The sequence below is a fragment of the Oncorhynchus masou genome, chromosome 23, assembly GCF_036934945.1.
Source record: "Oncorhynchus masou masou isolate Uvic2021 chromosome 23, UVic_Omas_1.1, whole genome shotgun sequence".
NCBI lineage: Eukaryota > Metazoa > Chordata > Actinopteri > Salmoniformes > Salmonidae > Oncorhynchus > Oncorhynchus masou.
The window spans coordinates 10235099-10256603 of record NC_088234.1 but is presented as its reverse complement, the minus strand read 5'-3'; the positions used below and the strand labels follow the sequence as shown (position 1 = coordinate 10256603).

Here is a 21505-nt window from a genome sequence, read left to right as displayed (position 1 = left end):
GTGAAGAGTTAAAATAGTTTTGAATGAAGTGTTTGGTTTTTGCAAGAGATGTGTGACGTTTGGCATGTTGTGTGTTTTGTTTTTTTTTGTTTGTTTGAGAGTCTTGAGAAAAGGAGCCATAAATCATGTGGACGCAACTGTCAAAATTGTAAGAGTAAGAGAAAGGTTGTTTGTTAGAATCCCTGAGCCGACAAAGGTGTTAAAATGTGCTTCTTCTGCCCTTGAGAAAGGCAGTTAACCCCCGATAACAACTACTCCTCGACCACCGATGTAGTCGACTACACTTGAAACCAGTCCCTGACCTTTGCCCTCACCTGGAGAAGTGTTTTCCTCAGGTATGCGGGCCAGGCTTCCGTGTTTCAAGGTTCACATTCTTTGGGGGGAAAGTGGAAACATTGTTTATTTGACAAGCGTAGTAGCAGGCCTTCACAGGCTACAATGACAGACAGAGACACAGAAAGTGATTTTTAATCAGCACGTAGCCTATTGTAGCCTACAACACTGAGTCAAAGACATTGACTTCAATCGGTCCCTTCATAGGCCCAGTGAAGCCAGAAAGGCTATGTACATCTCCTCCTTTCTGTATGTGCTTGTCCCTGTGGTTCAGTGTCGGGTGACGTTGCTCCTAGATGCTGATCCTAGGTCAGTTTTGCATATTGTTTCATTCTAATGGTTAAGGTTAGGATCAGGGGAGGGGAACCTGATCTTCGATCTGAAGGCTACCGAGCGGAAAACTCGCTTACACCTGCCAGACTCAGAGCGCCATCATGTGGACAATATTGATATGGACATTTTATGGGTTCAGGCAGTTGTGTGTATGTGTCTATACGTCAGTGCTGTCGGTGGTCTCTCTGGCAGCCCATTGGCTATGACAGCGGATGTTCTGTTCCGGAGCCATGACTCGACCAGTAGGGATGCGGTACGCAGACAGGCTCCGCCCTGTCAGCAGCAGCATCAGAGTGGCGGTCAGAGTCGCCGCCCAACTGCATGCTGGGAGGCCCACCTGGAGGGGGGGGGGGGGGGTAGGAGAGAGAGGAAAAGGTGGGTTGGGGAAGTGGAGAGAGAGATGGGTGGTGTAGGGAGAGGGGGGAAGGAAAGAGAGAGGAGGAGGGGGTGAGGAAAGAGAGAGAGAAAGAAAGAGAGAGAGAGATGAGAGAGAGGAGAGAGAGAGAGAGAGAGGGGGAGGGGTGAGGAAAAAGGGGGAGAGAGAGAGAGAGAGAGAGGAGGAGGGGGTGAGGAAAGAGGGGGAGAGAGTGAGAGAGAAAGAAAGAGAGAGAGGGAGAGTGAGGAAAAATTGAGGAAGTAGGAATCATATACTCTTAAGAGGAAAACAGTGCTGTAGGAGTTATAGTGTGTATGTCTGAGGGCTCACCGTTCCCAGTAGATTACTCAGGGCGATGTCAGCATACGCAGAAAGAAAAGCTGTAGGGCCGAGAAGATAGTTAATCTACCATCCTACACACACACACACACACACACACACACACACACACACACACACACACACACACACACACACACTGCTGTCCTTTGATGTTGATGATGGCAACCTTATTCCCTACATAGTGTTGAATACCTTATTCACTACATAGTGTTGTATACCTTATTCACTACATAGTGTTGAATACCTTATTCCCTACATAGTGTTGTATACCTTATTCCCTACATAGTGTTGTATACCTTATTCCCTACATAGTGTTGTATACCTTATTCCCTACATAGTGTTGTATACCTTATTCACTACATAGTGTTGAATACCTTATTCCCTACATAGTGTTGAATACCTTATTCCCTACATAGTGTTGAATACCTTATTCCCTACATAGTGTTGAATACCTTATTCCCTACATAGTGTTGAATACCTTATTCCCTACATAGTGTTGAATACCTTATTCCCTACATAGTGTTGAATACCTTATTCCCTACATATTACCTTATTCCCTACATAGTGTTGAATACCTTATTCCCTACATAGTGTTGAATACCTTATTCCCTACATAGTGTTGAATACCTTATTCCCTACATAGTGTTGAATACCTTATTCCCTACATAGTGTTGAATACCTTATTCCCTACATAGTGTTGAATACCTTATTCCCTACATAGTGTCGTATACCTTATTCCCTACATAGTGTTGTATACCTTATTCACTACATCGTGCTCTGTTCAAGGAATAGTGTGCCATTGAGGACTCAAACCCAGCTTCTGGACGAGGCTGTGAGTAGATTATCTCTTTACTACAACCCCTATCAGGAACAATCTTCTCACCGCTACATTCTCTCTCTGTGTGTGTGTGTGTGTGTGTGTGTGTGTGTGTGTGTGTGTGTGTGTGTGTGTGTGTGTGTGTGTGTGTGTGTGTGTGTGTGTGTGTGTGTGTGTGTGTGTGTGTGTGTGGGACCTCTGCAAAAACTATGAAATTCAATGAAGGTACACAATGACTTCCTGATTACCCATTTACAGGATCAGATGTATTCACTGGAGAGGGATGGAGAGAGGGGGATGGAGAGAGGGGGATGGAGAGAGGAGAGAAGAGGAGAGAGGGGGATGGAGAGAGGAGAGAGGGGGATGGAGAGAGGGGGATGGAGAGAGGAGAGAGGGGGATGGAGAGAGGGGGATGGAGAGAGGGGGATGGAGAGAGGAGAGATGGAGGGGATGGAGAGGGAGAGGAGAGAGGGGAGGGAGGAGAGAGGGGGATGGAGAGAGGGAGGGGGATGGAGAGAGGGGGATGGAGAGAGGGGGATGGAGAGAGGGGGATGGAGAGAGGGGGATGGAGAGAGGAGAGAGGGGGATGGAGAGGGGAGAGGAGAGGAGAGGAGAGAGGGGGATAGAGAGGGAGAGAGGGGGATGGAGAGAGGGGGATGGAGAGAGGGGGATGGAGAGAGGAGAGAGGGGGATGGAGGGGGGATAGAGAGAGGAGAGAGGGGGATGGAGAGGGGGAGAGGAGAGGGGGATGGAGAGAGGAGAGGGGGGATGGGGAGGGGAGAGGAGAGAGGAGAGAGGGGGATAGAGAGAGGAGAGGAGAGGGGGATGGAGAGAGGGGAGGGAGAGAGGGGGATGGAGAGGGGGAGGAGAGGGAGAGAGGGGGATGGAGAGAGGGGGATGGAGAGAGGAGAGAGGGGGATGGAGAGGGGAGAGGGAGAGGAGAGAGGGGGATGGAGAGAGGAGAGGAGAGAGGGGGATGGAGAGGGGAGAGGAGAGGAGAGAGGGGGATGGAGAGAGGGGGATGGAGAGAGGAGAGAGGGGGATGGGGAGGGGAGAGGAGAGGAGAGAGGGGATAGAGAGAGGAGAGGAGAGAGGAAAGGAGAGGAGAGGGGGGGATGAGGAGAGGAGAGGATGGAGAGGAGAAAGGGAAGGAGAGGATGGGGATGGATGACGGATGAGGTGAGGCGTGGGGGATGAGGAAATGAGAGAGGGATGGAGAGAAGAGAGGGATGAGGAGAGGAAAGAGAAATGAGGAGAGGAGAGGAGAGAAGGATGGAGAGGAGAGAGGGTGAGGAAAGGAGAGAGTGATGAAGAGGAGAGAGGGATGAGGAGAGGAGAGAGGGATGGAGAGGAGAGAGGAATGGAGAGGAGAGAGGGATGAGGAGAGGAGAGGAGAGAGAGGGATGGAGAGGAGAGAGGGATGAGGAGAGGAGAGAGGGATGGAGAGGGGGAAAGAAGAGGAGAAGAATGTCTCACCACTGGCGATAGAGAAGAGGTGTGTCCTCCAGTTGAAGGTAAAGAACAGTCCTCCCACGGCCATACAACCCAGAGCTCCATTAAACCCTGACAGCCCGGAGTACAGGGCCCCGTGACGCACTGACACCGACAGACCTGTAGACACACACAGTGTTATTCTGTCAGATATGAGTCACACAGGCACTGAGAGACCAGACGTGTCCAGGAGGGGGAGATAGATACTCACGTTTGCTGGAATATTATCTCTCCCTCTCTCCTTCGTTCCCCCTCCCTCCCTCTCTTTCTTCCTCTCCATTTTCTTGTCTTCCCTTTGTACTGTCTCTCCCTCTCACTCCCTATCTCCCTCCCCGGGTTTCATATCTATCTGTCTCTCCCTCTCCCTTTCATTCCCCCTCCCTCCATCTTTCTTTCTCCATGTTAGCTATTTCCTTAGTAACAGTATATTTGAATGGATGTCAATAACTAACCCACCACACTGTAATTGGTCAAAGAGTTACGTGTTTGAAACTCAGGTGCCATTTTGTCAAGTCCAGGCACATGCAGTCATGTCTTTACTCAGGAGAGGCTTCCATCTGTCTCCCATAAAGCCCAGATTGACGAAGTCCTGTAGAGACTGTTGTCCTTCTGGCCGGTTCTCCCATCTCAGTAAATCAAATGAAATCATATCAAATGGTATTTGTCACATGCGCCGAATAGGGGGTAGACCTTACAGTGAAATAATTACTTTACAAGCCCTTAACCAACAATGCATTTGAAGAAATAGAGTTTAGAAAATATTTACTAAATAAACTAAAGTAAAAAAATACAACAAAAATGAAGACAATAAAAGAACAGTAATGTTCGGGGGGACAGGTGAGTAGTCGATTTGTAAATGTAGGTAGGGGTAAAGTGACTATTCACAGATAATACACAGAGGGGGGTCAATGTAAATAGCCTGGGTGGCCATTTGATGAACTGTACAGCAGTCTTATGACCTGTTGAGGAGCCTCTTGGACCCAGACTTGGCTCTCCGGTACCGCTTGCCTTGATGTAGCAGAGAGAACAGTGACTTGGGTGACAGAAGTCTTTGACACTTTTGTGGGCCTTCCTCTGACTGCCTATTATATAGGTCCTGCATGGGTGAGGAGGGGACTGAGCACGTACCCCTGAGGGGCCCCTGTGTTGAGGATCAGCGTGGCAGATGTGTTGTTACCTACCCTCACCACCTGGGGGCGGCCCATCAGGAAGTCCAGGATCCAGTTACAGCGGGAGGTGTTCACTCCCAGAGTCCTTAGCTTAGTGATGAGCTTTGAGGACACTATGGTGTTGAACTCTGAGCTGTATTCAATAAACAGTATTCTCACATAGGTGTTCCTTTTGTCCAGGTGGGAAAGGGCAGTGTGGAGTGCAATAGAGATGACTTCATCTGTGGATCTGTTGGGGCAGTATGTGAATTGGAGTGGGTCTAAGGTTTCTGGGATGATGGTGTTGATGTGAGCCATGACCAGCTTTTCAAAGCACTTCATAGCTACCATTTAGGCAGGTAACCTTCACTTTCTTGGGCACATAGACTATGGTGATCTGCTTGAAACATGTAGGTATTACAGACTCTTGTCCTGAACCCACTCCTGTGTTGTCTTGGCTGTGTGCTTAGGGTCGTTGTCCTGTTGGAAGGTGAACCTTCGCCCAGTCTGAGGTCCTGAGCACTCTGGAGCAGGTTTTCATCACGGATCTCTTTGTAATTTGCCCCATTCATCGTTGCCTTGATCCTGGCGAGTCTCCCAGTCCCTGCCGCTGAAAAACATCTCCACAACATGATGCTTCCACCACCATGCTTCACCCTAGGGATGGTGCCACCACCATGCTTCACCGTAGGGATGGTGCCAAGTGTACTCCAGACGTGACGCTTGACATTCAGGCCAAAGAGTTCAATCTTGGTTTCATCAGACCAGAGAATCTTGTTTCCCATGGTCAGAGTCCTTTACGTGCCTTTTGGCAAACTCCAAGCAGGCTGTCATGTGCCTTTTATTGAGGAGTGGCTTCCGTCTGGCCACTCTACCATAAAGGCCTGATTGGTGGAGTGCTGCAGAGATGGTTGTCTTTCTGGAAGGTTCTCTTATCTCCACAGAGGAACTCTAGAGTTCTGTCAGAGTGACCATTGGGTTGTTGGTCACCTCCCTGACCAAGGCCCTTCTCCTCCGATTGCTCTGTTTGGCAGGGCGGCCAGCTCTAGGAAGAGTCTTGGTGGTCCCACACTTCTTCCATTTAAGAATGATGGAGGCCACTGTGTTCTTGGGGATCTTTAATGCTTCAGAATTGGTTTGATACCCTTCCGCAGATCTGTGCCTCGACACAATCTCTGAGCTCTACAGACAATTCATTCGAACTCATGGCTTGGTTTTTGCTCTGACATGCACTGTCAACTTTGAGACCTCATATAGACAGGTGTGTGCCTTTCCAAATCATGTCCAATCAATTGAATTTACCACAGGTGGACTCCAATCAAGTTGTAGAAACATCTCAAGGATGATGAATGGAAACAGGATTCACCTGAGCTCAATTTGGAGTCTGAGAGCAAAGGGGGTGAATACTTATGTAAATAAGGTATTTTTGTTATTTGTTTATAATAATCTAATAAGAAAATCTTAAAACCTTTTGTCATTATGGGTTATTGTGATGTCACTATGGGGTATTGTGATGTCATTATGGGATATTGTGTGTAGATTGATGAGGAAAAAAATTATTGAATCCATTTTAGAACAAGGCTGTAACGTAACAAAATGTGGAAAAAGGGGAAGGGGTCTGAATACTTAAAAAATGCGTTGTAGAGAGAGAGGGCGTGAAATGGAGATAACTTATCACTGAAAGATAAAATAGACTACACACGCACACACAAATGTATAAGTATGAGCACACACACAGATACGCAGACAGACACACACACATGTATATTCAGGGTCGTAACCATGGTAACCTCAGAGATTGAGTGTAGGAAAAATAATCGATGTAGGTTACGGATATCCAATGACGCAATGGCGTTTCCCGACACACACACACACACACACACACACACACACACGCACACACACACACACACACACACACACACACACACACACACACACACACACACACACACACACACACACACACACACACACACACACACACACACACACACACACACACACACACACACACACACAGACCAACAGAGCTCCCAGACAAATCAATACTATCATCCAGACTTATTTATATCTAACAAAGTAACCAGACAGACAGTATCTGTCCATAGGACCACTTTAAGACCACTTTAAGACGTACACTCCATAGATCTGGGCTTTACGGAGAAGTGGCCAGAAAAAAAAAGCCATTGCTCACAGACAAAAATTTGCAAACATGTTTGGTGTTCGCCAGAAGGCATATGGGAGACTCCCCAAACATATGGAAGAAAGTACTCTGGTCAGATGAGACTAAAATTTAGATTTTTGGCTCAAAAGGAGAACGCTATGTCTGGCGCAAACCCAATACCTCTCATCACCCAGAGATTACCATCCCCACAGTAAATCATTATGCAGTGGGGAGGTTTTTTCATCGGCAGGGACTGGGAGACTGGTCAGAATAGAAGGAATGATGGATGGAGCTTAATACAGGAAATTCTTGAGGGAAACCTGTTTCAGTCCTCCAGAGATTTGAGACTGGGACGGAGGTTCACCATCCAGCAGGACAATGACCCTCAGCATACTGCTAAAGAAACACTCGAGTGGTTTAAGGGGAAACATCTAAATGTCATCGAATGGCCTAGTCAAAGCCCAGACCTCAATCCAATTGAGAATCTGTGGTATGACTTAAAGATTGCTATACACCAGTGGAACTCATCCAATTTGAAGGAGCTGGAGCAGTTTTGCCTTGAAGAATGGGCAAAAATCCAAGTGGCTAGATGTGCCAAGCTTAAAGGGACATGCCCCAAGACTCTTGCAGCTGTAATTGCTGCAAAAGGTGGCTCTAAAAAGTATTGACTTTGGGGGGTGAATAGTTATGCACACTCAAGGTTTCTGCTTTTTTGTCTTATTTCTGGTTTGTTTTACAATAAAAAATATTTAGCATCTTCAAAGAGGTATGCATGTTGTGTAGATCAAATTTTACAACCCCCCCCCTCCAAAAAATCTATTTTTAGTTCCATGTTGTAAGGCGACAAAATTGGAAAAATGCCAAGGGGGGTGAATACTGGTGAATATCGCAAGCACTGTAGGTGGCAGATGAAGAGACTTGATTCAGTGACCAGACGCAGGTTGATGTTAATTGTCATAAGTCTGGAGGCAGAACTGAGCGGTTTGGCCGGATCAATGTTTTGGGGGCTACAGTGCCTTCAGAAGCTATTCCCATCCCTTGACTTATATCACATTTTGTTATGTTGCATTAAGAATGGATTAAATATATACTTTTTCTCACCCCACGATGACAAAGTGACAACATGTTTTTATTTATTTTTGCTATTTAATTGAAAATGAAATACAAAAATATCGAATTTATATACGTACTCACAGCACTTTGCTATGACATTCCTATTTCCTCCCCTCCTTCTCCACTTTGCTATGACATTCCTATTTCCTCCCCTCCTTCTCCATGACATTCCTATTTCCTCCCCTCCTTCTCCACTTTGCTATGACATTCCTATTTCCTCCCCTCCTTCTCCACTTTGCTATGACATTCCTATTTCCTCCCCTCCTTCTCCACTTTGCTATGACATTCCTATTTCCTCCCCTCCTTCTCCACTTTGCTATGACATTCCTATTTCCTCCCCTCCTTCTCCACTTTGCTATGACATTCCTATTTCCTCCCTCCTTCTCCACTTTGCTATGACATTCCTATTTCCTCCCCTCCTTCTCCACTTTGCTATGACATTCCTATTTCCTCCCCTCCTTCATTGACATTCCTATTTCCTCCCCTCCTTCTCCACTTTGCTATGACACTATTTCCTTCCTTCTCCACTTTCTATGACATTCCTATTTCCTCCCCTCCTTCTCCACTTTGCTATGACATTCCTATTTCCTCCCCCCCTCCACCTTCTCCATTTCCTCCCCTCCTTCTTTGCTATGACATTCCTATTTCCTCCCCTCCTTCTCCACTTTGCTATGACATTCCTATTTCCTCCCCTATGACATTCCTTCTCCCACTTTGCTATGACATTCCTATTTCCTCCCCTCCTTCTCCACTTTGCTATGACATTCCTATTTCCTCCCCCTCCTTCTCCACTTTGCTATGACACATTCCTTCTCCACTTTTATGACATTCCTCCCCTCCTTCTCCACTTTGCTATGACATTCCTATTTCCTCCCCTCCTTCTCCACTTTTTGCTATGACATTCCTATTTCCTCCCCTCCTTCTCCACTTTGCTATGACATTCCTATTTCCTCCCCTCCTTCTCCACCTTCTCCACTTTGCTATGACATTCCTATTTCCTCCCCTCCTTCTCCACTTTGCTATGACATTCCTATTTCCTCCCCTCCTTCTCCACTTTGCTATGACATTCCTATTTCCTCCCTCCTTCTCCACTTTTTGACATTCCTATTTCCTCCCCTCCTTCTCCACTTTGCTATGACATTCCTATTTCCTCCCCTCCTTCTCCACTTTGCTATGACTATTTCCTTCCTTCTATTTCTATGACATTCCTATTTCCTCCCCTCCTTCTCCACTTTGCTATGACATTCTATTTCCTCCCCTCCTTCTCCACTTTGCTATGACTTTGCTATTCCCTGCTATTTCCTCCCCTCCTTCTCCACTTTGCTATGACATTCCTATTTCCTCCCCTCCTTCTCCACTTTGCTATGACATTCCTATTTCCTCCCCTCCTTCTCCACTTTGCTATGACATTCCTATTTCCTCCCCTCCTTCTCCACTTTGCTATGACATTCCTATTTCCTCCCCTCCTTCTCCACTTTGCTATGACATTCCTATTTCCTCCCCTCCTTCTCCACTTTGCTATGACATTCCTATTTCCTCCCCTCCTTCTCCATATGACATTCCTATTTCCTCCCCTCCTTCTCCACTTTGCTATGACATTCCTATTTCCTCCCCTCCTTCTCCACTATGACATTCCTATTTCCTCCCCTCCTTCTCCATTGCTATGACATTCCTATTTCCTCCCCTCCTTCTCCACTTTGCTATGACATTCCTATTTCCTCCCCTCCTTCTCCACTTTGCTATGACATTCCTATTTCCTCCCCTCCTTCTCCACTTTGCTATGACATTCCTATTTCCTCCCCCTCCTTCTCCACTGTATGACAATTTCCTCCCCTCCTTCTCCACTTTGCTATGACATTCCCATTTCCTCCCCTCCTTCTCCACTTTGCTATGACATTCCTATTTCCTCCCCTCCTTCTCCATTTCATGACATTCCTATTTCCTCCCCTCCTTCTCCACTTTCATGACATTCCTATTTCCTCCCCTCCTTCTCCACTTTGCTATGACATTCCTATTTCCTCCCCTCCTTCTCCACTTTGCTATGACATTCCTATTTCCTCCCCTCCTTCTCCACTTTGCTATGACAACTTCTCTGTATGAACTTTGAGATTTCCTCCCCTCCTTCTACTTTGCTATGACATTCCTATTTCCTCCCCTCCTTCTCCACTTTGCTATGACATTCCTATTTCCTCCCCTCCTTCTCCACTTTGCTGACACTATTTCCTCCCCTCCTTCTCCACTTTGCTATGACATTCCTATTTCCTCCCCTCCTTCTCCCCTATGACATTCCTATTTCCTCCCCTCCTTCTCCACTTTGCTGAACTATTTCCTCCCCTCCTTCTCCACTTTGCTATGACATTCCTATTTCCTCCCCTCCTTCTCCACTTTGCTATGACATTCCTATTTCCTCCCCTCCTTCTCCACTTTGCTATGACATTCCTATTTCCTCCCCTCCTTCTCCACTTTGCTATGACATTCCTATTTCCCCCCTCCCCCCAGCTATGACATTCCTATTTCCTCCCCTCCTTCTCCACTTTGCTATGACCCCTCCCCTCCCCCCAGCTGAATTTCCTCCCCTCCTTCTCCACCTATGACATTATTTCCTCCCCTCCCTCCACTTTGCTGACACTATTTCCTCCCCTCCTTCTCCACTTTGCTATGAACTATTTCCCCCCTCCCCCTTTGCTATGACATTCCTATTTCCTCCCCTCCTTCTCCACTGACATTCCTATTTCCCCCCCTTCCCCCCAGACATTCCTATTTCCTCCCCTCCTTCTCCACTTTGATGACATTCCTATTTCCCCTCCTTCTCCACTTTGCTGACATTCCTATTTCCCCCCTCCTTCCCCAGCTGACACTACTCCCCTCCCAGCTGAACTATTCCTATTTCCCCCCTCCCCCCTTTGCTGAACTATTTCCCCCCTTCCCCTTTGCTGAACTACCCCCTCCCCCCAGCTGAACTATTTCCTCCCCCCTTCTCCACAGTATGAACTACCTTCTCCCAGCTGACACTACTTTGCCCCCCTCCCCCCAGCTGACAATTTCCCCCCCTCCCCCAGCTGAACTATTTCCCCCCTCCCCCCAGCTGAACTTCCTCCCCCTCCCCCCAGCTGACACTACCCCCCCCTCCTTCCCCTTTGCTGATTCCTACTACTTTGCTATGACATTCCTATTTCCCCCCTCCCCCTTTGCTATGACACTACTATGACCCCTCCTTCCCCCTTTGCTGAACTGACACCCTCCCAGCTGAACTATTTCCCCCCTCCCCCCAGCTGAATTACCCCCCTCCCCCCCAGCTGAACTACCCCCTCCCCCCCCTCCCCCCTATGCTGAACTACCCCTCTCCCCAGCTGAACTACCTCCACCCCATGACATCCCTATTTCCTCCCCCCCCCACTTTGCAGAAATAAATAGATAATAATACATTACGTCCATTACATTACAGACCACGTATTCACCCTGCACACATTAACTGACATTTCCTGTTCCCCTTCTCAGAAATTTGCTACGTACATTACATTACAGACCACATTACATTAACTGACAAAAAAATAAAGAAAGAAATCAAAGACAACGTCTTCTCATGCTATGTTGAGTACAAATAAGCTTTTGACTCAATTTGGCAATAAGGGGTCTGCTATACAAATGGATGGAACGTGGTGTTGGGGGAAAAACATACAACTTTATCAAATCCATGTACACAAACAACAAGTGTGGGGTTAAAATTGGCAAAATACGCACACTTTTTTTTCCACGGGCCGTGGAGGGAGACAGGGATGCAGCTTAAGCCCCACCCTCTTCAACATACATATCAACGAATTGGCGAGGGCACTAGAACAGTCTGCAGCACCCGGCCTCACCCTACTAGAATCTTAAATCAAATTTCTACTGTTTTTTGATGATCTGGAGCTTCCGTCCCTAACCAATGAGTGCCTACAGCAGCACCTAGATCTTCTGCACAGACCTGGGCCCTGGGCCTTGACAGTAAATCTCAGTAAGACAAAAATAATGGTGTTCCAAAAAAGGTCCAGTTGCCTCTCTCTCTTTCTCTCTACCTCACCCTCCTTCTGAGGAGCTTATTAATCATAAGAGAGAGAAAGAGAAAGAGAGAGATAGAGATAGTCTACTCCACAGTGTGTCAGCATGACAGTTGGTTTTAACTGTTTCTTTTATCTTTATCAAACCTCCTGTCTCTGAATGAACAGCATGGAGACAGACAGCACAGCTACGTTATCCCGCTCACCTGCGAGTGTGCCAGCCCCAGAGCCCAGTAGGGCGTGCGAGCCCAGTAGAGGTGAGTAGAGCAGCGTCGCTCCCAGGATCAACACAGAGGGGCCCAGGTCCTCACAGGCATAGATTTGGCCAACACCCAACGGCACCCCCTGCAGGAGCTACAGGGAATTACACACACGAACACACACACACACACACACTCTTAAAAACAGATGCACACACATATAATGTGTCCGTTTCCCAACAGGGCACCCTATTCCCTATGAAGTGCACTGCTTTTGACCAGGGTCCATTCTGTAAGTAGTGCACTATATAGGGAATACGGCACCATTTGGAATGCAGTCTCTGTGTTCTATTGCTGGTGCCAAGGACATGCCAGTGAATTTCCACACCCATCACCACCACCCATACAAACACCCCAATAGCGAGATGTGAGTGGTTTCCATGGTGACGGGATAAATGCACCTGCTTGTTGCTGGGATGTATCTTTACTTACAGGATCATAATGATATCACTGCTGCAGGCTGGCACAGTTCTCTCTCTGTCTCTCTCTACCTCTCCCATCTCACTCTCTCTCGTCTCTCATCCCTCTCTCTCTTGTCTCTCATCTCTCATCCCTCTCTCTCGTCTCTCACTCCTCTCTCTCTCTCATCTCTCATCTCACTCTCTCTCATCTCTAATCTCTCACCCCTCTCTCTCTCATCTCTCACCCCTCTCTCTCGTCTTTCATCTCTCATCCCTCTCTCTCTCTCTCATCTCTCATCCCTCTCTCTCTCATCTCTCACCCCTCTCTCTCTCATCTCTCATCCCTCTCTCTCTCTCATCTCTCTCATCTCTCATCTCACTCTCTCTCGTCTCTCATCTCACTCTCGTCTCTCATCTCTCATCCCTCTCTCTCGTCTCTCATCTCTCACCCCTCTCTTTCTCTCATCTCTCATCCCTCTCTCTCTCGTCTCTCATCTCTCACCCCTCTCTCTCTCTCATCTCTCATCCCTCTCTCTCTCGTCTCTCATCTCTCACCCCTCTCTCTCTCTCATCTCTCATCCCTCTCTCTCTCGTCTCTCATCCCTCTCTCTCTCGTCTCTCATCTCTCACCCCTCTCTCTCTCATCTCTCATCTCTCACCCCTCTCGTCTCTCATCTCTCATCCCTCTCTCTCTTGTCTCTCATCTCTCACCCCTCTCTCTCTCATCTCTCATCCCTCTCTCTCTCGTCTCTCGTCTCTCATCTCTCACCCCTCTCTCTCTCTCATATCTCATCCCTCTCTCATCTCTCATCCCTCTCTCTCGTCTCTCATCTCTCACCCCTCTCTCTCTCTCTCTCATATCTCATCCCTCTCTCATCTCTCATCCCTCTCTCTCTCGTCTCTCATCTCTCACCCCTCTCTCTCTCTCTCATCTCTCATCTCTCACCCCCCCTCTCTCTCATCTCTCATCCCTCTCTCTCTTGTCTCTCATCTCTCACCCCTCTCTCTCATCCCTCTCTCTCTCTCTCTCATCTCTCATACCTCTCTCTCTCTCTCTCATCTCTCATCCCTCTCTCTCTCGTCTCTCATCCCTCATACCTCTCTCTCTCTCATCTCTCATCCCTCTCTCTCTCGTCTCTCATCTCTCTCACCCCTCTCTCTCTCTCTCTCTCATCTCTCATCCCTCTCTCTCTCGTCTCTCATCTCTCACCCTTCTCCCTCTCTCATCTCTCATCCCTCTCTCTCTCGTCTCTCATCTCTCATCCCCTCTCTCGCTCATCTCTCATCCCTCTCTCCCTCTCTCATCTCTCATCCCTCTCTCTCGTCTCTCATCTCTCACCCCTCTCTCTCTCTCATCTCTCATCCCTCTCTCTCTCGTCTCTCATCTCTCACCCCTCTCTCTCTCTCATCTCTCATCCCTCTCTCTCTCGTCTCTCATCTCTTACCCCTCTCTCTCTCGCTCATCTCTCACCCCTCTCTCTCTCTCCCTCTCTCATCTCTCATCCCTCTCTCTCGTCTCTCATCTCTCACCCCTCTCTCTCTCTCATCTCTCATCCCTCTCTCTCTCGTCTCATCTCTCACCTCTCTCTCTCATCTCTCATCCCTCTCTCTCGTCTCTCATCTCTCACCCCTCTCTCTCTCATCTCTCATCTCTCTCTCTCGTCTCTCGTCTCTCATCTCTCACCCTCTCTCTCTCATATCTCATCCTCTCTCATCTCTCATCCCCTCTCTCGTCTCTCATCTCTCACCCCTCTCTCTCTCTCTCTCATATCTCATCCCTCTCTCATCTCTCATCCCTCTCTCTCTCGTCTCTCATCTCTCACCCCTCTCTCTCTCTCTCATCTCTCATCTCTCACCCCTCTCTCTCTCATCTCTCATCCCTCTCTCTCTTGTCTCTCATCTCTCACCCCTCTCTCTCATCCCTCTCTCTCTCGTCTCTCATCTCTCATACCTCTCTCTCTCTCTCATCTCTCATCCCTCTCTCTCTCGTCTCTCATCCCTCATACCTCTCTCTCTCTCTCATCTCTCATCCCTCTCTCTCTCGTCTCTCATCTCTCTCCCCCTCTCTCTCTCTCATCTCTCATCTCTCATCCCTCTCTCTCTCGTCTCTCATCTCTCACCCTTCTCCCTCTCTCATCTCTCATCCCTCTCTCTCTCGTCTCTCATCTCTCATCCCCCTCTCTTGCTCATCTCTCATCCCTCTCTCCCTCTCTCATCTCTCATCCCTCTCTCTCGTCTCTCATCTCTCACCCCTCTCTCTCTCTCATCTCTCATCCCTCTCTCTCTCGTCTCTCATCTCTCACCCTCTCTCTCTCTCATCTCTCATCCCTCTCTCTCTCGTCTCTCATCTCTTACCCCTCTCTCTCGCTCATCTCTCATCCCTCTCTCTATCGTCTCTCATCCCTCATCCTCTCTCTCTCTCATCTCTCATCCCTCTCTCTCTCATCTCTCATCTCTCATCCCTCTCTCTCTCGTCTCTCATCTCTCACCCCTCTCTCTCTCATCTCTCATCCCTCTCTCTCTCGTCTCTCATCTCTCACCTCTCTCTCTCTCTCATCTCTCATCCCTCTCTCTCTCATCTCCCATCTCTCACCCCTCTCGTCTCTCATCTCTCACCCCTCTCTCTCTCATCTCTCATCCCTCTCTCTCTCGTCTCTCATCTCTCACCCCTCTCTCTCTCATCTCTCATCTCTCATCCCTCTCTCTCTCTCATCTATCATCTCTCTCTCATCTCTCATCCCTCTCTCTCGTCTCTCATCCCTCTCTCTCTCTCACATCTATCATCCCTCTCTCTCTCTCATCCTTCTCTCTCTCATCTCTCATCCCTCTCTCTCGTCTCTCATCTCTCATCCCTCTCATCTCTCATCCCTCTCTCTCTCATCTCTCATCCCTCTCTCTCTCTCTTTCTGTCTGTCTTTGTCTCTGTTTCTCTCTGTATTTGTCTCTGTTTCTCTCTCTCTCTGTCTATCTCTATCTCTGTCCCAATGTAAATCAATGACAGAGCAACGTAGGTTCCCAGGTACCTGTGGTTATCTCTCTCTCTCTCTCTCTCTCTCTCTCTCTCTCTCTCTCTCTTCATGTGTGAGAGTGTGTGTGTGTGTGTGTATAATAAGAATAAGCTCAGGGGAGAGAGAGAGAGAACTGAGGAGATGTAGCCTAGTTGGTGACGGAGAGGAAGAGAGAGGACTGGAATTTGAATAAAAGAGAGATGAGATCAAAGGAAGGGAAGTTGGCAAGAGAAGAATAGAGGGGGCGAGAGAAAGAAAGAGGGGGCAAGAGAAGAAAAGAGGGGGCGAGAGAGAGAAAGACGGGCGAGAGAGAGAGGCAGGCAGGCTGTGTAACCCATATTTATGCTTATTTATTTTGAACCATTTGCACTATTTGCACATCGTTACAACACTGTATATAGACATATGACATTTGAAATGTCTATATTATTTTGGAACTTCCGTGAGTGTAATGTTTACTGTTTATTTCACTTTTGTATATTATCTACTACATATGTTTCCCATGCCAATAAAGCCCCTTGAATTGAAATTGAATTGAATTGAGAGAGAGTGAGAGAGAGTGAGAGAGAGTGAGAGAGAGAGAGAGAGAGAGAGAGAGAGAGAGAGAGAGAGAGAGAGAGAGAGAGAGAGAGAGAGAGAGAGAGAGAACAGAGAAAGATGAGGGGCATTTGAGATGTAGTGAAACTACTCTTACATGGATGGACACCATGATGTAAATAAATCATCTCTATTCAAGCCTACGTTTTGGATTTGTTCAGAGAACTCTTATACGGAAAGAACATATCCTTAGGCCAGCTTATATGTGATCTAATGCATCACTGGCAACATAGGAACTCTCCAACAAGCTTGCTTTGTTGTGGCTCGTCTCATAGAGTTGGATAGAGGACCCAAAGCCTGTTTAAGCACGTTAACCCTCATTGGTGCTGCCAATGCTGTCACATTATGAATTATGGAATTAGCTGTCTAGTTCATCTCTATAACCTTTTCTAAACGGATTTGAAAGACCTCGCTGTCTGAAAGTCCTTCTTCCATAATGCTTTCACCTAGCCTGTCTTTACAGGTCAACGCAGATGAAGGAGATGAGATGAGGAAAGAAAGAAGGAGATGAGATGAGGAAAGAAAGAAGGAGAGGAGACGAGGAAATAAAGAAGGAGAGGAGACGAGGAAAGAAAGAAGGAGAGGAGATGAGGAAAGAAAGAAAGAAAGAAAGAGAGTAGACGAGGAAATAAAGAAGGAGAGGAGACGAGGAAAGAAATAAAGAAGGAGAGGAGACGAGGAAAGAAAGAAAGAAAGAAAGAGAGGAAGAAAGAAAGAAAGAAAGAAGGAGAGGAGACAAGGAAAGTAAGAAGGAGAGGAGACAATGAAAAGAAAGAAAGAGAGGAGACGAGGAAATAAATAAGGAGAGGAGACAATGGAAAAAAGAAGGAGAGGAGACGAGGAAATAAAGAAGGAGAGGACCCGAGGAAAGAAAGAAAGAAAGAGAGTAGACGAGGAAATAAAGAAGGAGAGGAGACGAGGAAAGAAAGAAAGAAAGAAAGAGAGGAAGAAAGAAAGAAAGAAAGAAAGAAGGAGAGGGTGACGAGGAAAGAAAGAAAGGAAGAGAGGAAGAAAGAAAGAAAGAAAGAAAGAAGGAGAGGAGATGAGGAAAGAAATAAAGAAGGAGAGGAGACGAGGAAAGAAAGAAAGAAAGAAAGAGTGGAAGAAAGAAAGAAAGAAAGAAAGAAGGAGAGGAGACAAGGAAAGAAAGAAGGAGAGGAGACAATGGAAAGAAAGAAAGAGAGGAGACGAGGAAATAAATAAGGAGAGGAGACAATGGAAAGAAAGAAGAAGAGGAGACGAGGAAAGAAAGAAGGAGAGGAGACAACGAAAAGAAAGAAAGAGAGGAGACAAGGAAATAAATAAGGAGAGGAGACAACAGAAAGAAAGAAGGAGAGGAGACGAGGAAAGCAAAACACTTTAGACTATTGACAGGGGATACGTCCCCAGAAGGCACCTGTTGACTGAGTCACAAACGGAACCCTATTTCCTATAGTACACTCCATTTGACCAGATTGCTGTCAGAAGTGCCAAGTTGTTATTTCTCATTCCTTAAAGTCATCATCCCATCTCTGCTCAGGTAGTAGCAGCCAACCAAGCCTGCCAGACCATCTAATGCTATCTCTGTGCTCCCCATACTGTACTGTCTGTTGTCATCCTATTTAGCTACAGTAGACTAGCTGCAGAGCTGCCTGACAAAATCATTTGACTAGTTCTTCAAAGTAGATAAGGCATACTTTCACAAACTATCTCTGTCCCTCTCGTCTTGTGTTGTGTACATTCCTCTCTCATGCGATCTGTGTGTATCTAATTTAATGAAGCAGGCGTAAGTGGCACAATGGATTATGGTCATTGTAGAGAATTACCACGTTTCTGCAGTGAACTAGATTGAATATTTTCTTCATTAAAACTACAACTCCCTTTAGCCCAGCGTTCCACATAGTTCTTGACTTGATTTCCCTCATGAATTATTTGATTTCCCTCTAGAGAAACGGTGCGTAGGGCTCACAAAAAAAAACAGAACTAAATGAAATTCAAGTAATTGAACCGACATCGGTCAATTACTTGTTTATCATAAACTGGGCATTTCGAGCCTGAATGCTGATTGGCTGACAGTCGTGGTATATCAGACCGCACACCATGGATATGACAAATCATTTATTTTTACTGCTCTAATTACGTTGGTAACCAGTTTATAACAGCAATAAGGCACTTTGGGGGGTTGTGATATTTGGCCAATATACTACGGCTAAGGGCTGTATCCAGGCACTCCGCGTTGCGTCGTGCTTAAGAACAGCCCTGAGCCGTGATATATTGCCCATGTTGGTTAATCCCTCAGCACCACGTTTTGCCCACTCCTCTTCCTTCCTCTCTTCCTCTCTCTCCTACCTGAGTGAGGCTGAGCTGGGTAGCATTGCTCTCTAGCTCCCCTAGTGGCGTGGCAGGGTGGTGAGGGTAGTAGGGGTTAGAGGAGCCAGTACAGGCCAGGTAGAGCAGGATCACCATGTTGAAGGGGAACACAGCCACAGGTAGGTCCCACTTATCTAGCAGGGGAGCCAGGCCACTGTAGAGGAGCGTACTGCGGGGAGAAAAGACTATCAGGCCACTGTAGAGGAACTTACTGGGGGGGTCGTACCATCAATGTACTGTAGAGGAAGTTACTGGGGGGGTCGTACCATCAATGTACTGTAGAGAAACGTACTGGGGGGTCGTACCATCAACTTACTGTAGAGGAACTTACTGGGGGTCGTACCATCAATGTACTGTAGAGAAACGTACTGGGGGGTCGTACCATCAACTTACTGTAGAGGAACTTACTGGGGGGTCGTACCATCAACTTACTGTAGAGGAAATTACTGGGGGGTTGTACCATCAATGTACTGTAGAGGAACGTACTGGGGGGGCGTGCTATCAACATACTGTAGAGGAACGTACTGGGGGGGGGCGTACTGGGGGGCGTACCATCAACATACTGTAGAGGAACGTACTGGGGGGGGGCTTACTATCAATGTACTGTAGAGGAACGTACTGGGGGGGGCTTACTATCAACATACTGTAGAGGAACGTACTGGGGGGGCTTACTATCAACATACTGTAGAGGAACGTACTGGGGGGTTGTACCATCAATGTACTGTAGAGGAACGTACTGGGGGGCGTGCTATCAACATACTGTAGAGGAACGTACTGGGGGGGTACTATCAACATACTGTAGAGGAACATACTGGGGGGGGACTATCAACATACTGTAGAGGAACGTACTGGGGGGTACTATCAACATACTGTAGAGGAACGTACTGGGGGGCGTACTATCAACATACTGTAGAGGAACGTACTGGGGGGTACTATCAACATACTGTAGAGGAACGTACTGGGGGGGCGTACTATCAACATACTGTAGAGGAACGTACTGGGGGGGGGGCGTACTGGGGGGGCGTACCATCAACATACTGTAGAGGAACGTACTGGGGGGGGGGCTTACTATCAACATACTGTAGAGGAACGTACTGGGGGGGTTACTATCAACATACTGTAGAGGAACGTACTGGGGGGGGTACTGGGGGGGCACATACTATCACAAAATATTGTGAAATATACACAAAATACAGACGCACAAAATAGTTGTGAATATATGAATATGTAATTAGTGTCTATTGCACAATAATCTGTGATAGTGTGCTGCAAGGACATATTTGAATATGTTTATACATGAGAATGAAAACAAAGACATTGTTTCGTGTGTGTGTGTGTGTGTGTGTGTGTGTGTGTGTGTGTGTGTGTGTGCGTGCGTGCGTGTGTGTGTGTGTGTGTGTGTGTCTCACCTGGTAGCTCCCCCCAGAAAGACAGGCAAGAGCAGCCACCAGTACCAGTCTCCTGCAGAGCTGCACACCCCCATCAACAGAGACACCAGCATACCATTGAACCCATGGAGACCTCCGGATACCTCCTCACTATGAACACACACACACACACACACACACACACACACACACACACACACACACACACACACACACACACACACACACACACACACACACACACACACAGAGAGAGAGAGAGAAGAAAAAGCAAAACACCTTACACACGCATTGTAAACAAGAATTTGTTCGTAACTGACTTGTCTACTTAAATCCTCTACAGGATCGGTGGGTCCCCTGAGGGTCGGTTGAGCTAACGTAGGCTAATGTGATTAGCATGAGGTTGTAAGTAACAATTAAATGTCTAGTTAAACTAAGGATACATTAAAATTAAAATAAATAAATATACAGGCAGATATTTGACAAGAATATGCCTGTTATTTCTCTGTGTGTGTGTTTGTGTCTCTTTGTTGTTTCTCTCTCTGTGTGCATGTGCGTGTGTTTGCGTGTGTGTGTGTGTGTATGTGTGACTTATTTACATAACAATGGCTCCTGTAAACCTTCACAGTTTCTCACAAAGCAACTGTATTGATGATGCAGAGGTTGCTGATTCTGCTCTTCACATGTCCTCACAGTCAACCCTAGCCATGGAAACACAACTTCCCTAGTATAAGATAAGAGTGTATAGACCAACGTATACACTGACGTTAAGGCTGAAAAGTCAGCCAGGTCAGCCGTGATACAAGTCAGTGTTCGACGTCCGTCTGAGGACGTCGGGAGATGATGTGGAAACCGGCCACTAGGGGCAACAGTGAGCACTGTTACCTTCTAGTAGGTTCTGGTTTTGGAAACCGGCCACTAGGGGGCAACAGTGAGCACTGTTACCTTCTAGTAGGTTCTGGTTTTGGAAACCGGCCACTAGGGGGCAACAGTGAGCGCTGTTACCTTCTAGTAGGTTCTGGTTTTGGAAACCGGCCACTAGGGGCAACAGTGAGCGCTGGTACCTTCAATAGGTTCTGGTTTTGGAAACCGGCCACTAGGGGGCAACAGTGAGCGCTGTTACCTTCAAATAGGTTCTGGTTTTGGAAACCGGCCACTAGGGGCAACAGTGAGCGCTGTTACCTTCTAGTAGGTATTGGTTTTGCTAGTGTGTTGTGGCAGATGGGTGTAAGTATCTGCCTCTGATTCCAAAAGTTACAAGTTCAAATCCAGCAATAGAGCGTTGTTTTTGTTTTAAGTCTATCCCAAGCCTTACCTTAACCATTCAGAGTTAACGCCTAACCTT

At 47.2% G+C, this 21505-nt stretch overlaps 1 protein-coding gene across 1 annotated transcript in view; it reads right to left on the bottom strand.

Annotated features, from left to right (window-relative positions):
• Positions 1–452: 452 nt before the first annotated feature.
• Positions 453–21505, bottom strand: part of si:dkey-183c6.7 (urea transporter 1) — a 24396-nt gene continuing 3343 nt past the window's right edge. Inside the window, exons 3-8 of the mRNA XM_064930737.1 lie at positions 20182–20310; positions 18752–18941; positions 12364–12511; positions 3678–3812; positions 1373–1422; positions 453–1003 (exon numbers count right to left, since the gene is read on the bottom strand). Coding sequence (XP_064786809.1) covers positions 824–1003; positions 1373–1422; positions 3678–3812; positions 12364–12511; positions 18752–18941; positions 20182–20310 — 832 coding nt within the window. The 3' untranslated portion in view covers positions 453–823. The remainder of the gene's footprint in view (positions 1004–1372; positions 1423–3677; positions 3813–12363; positions 12512–18751; positions 18942–20181; positions 20311–21505) is intronic.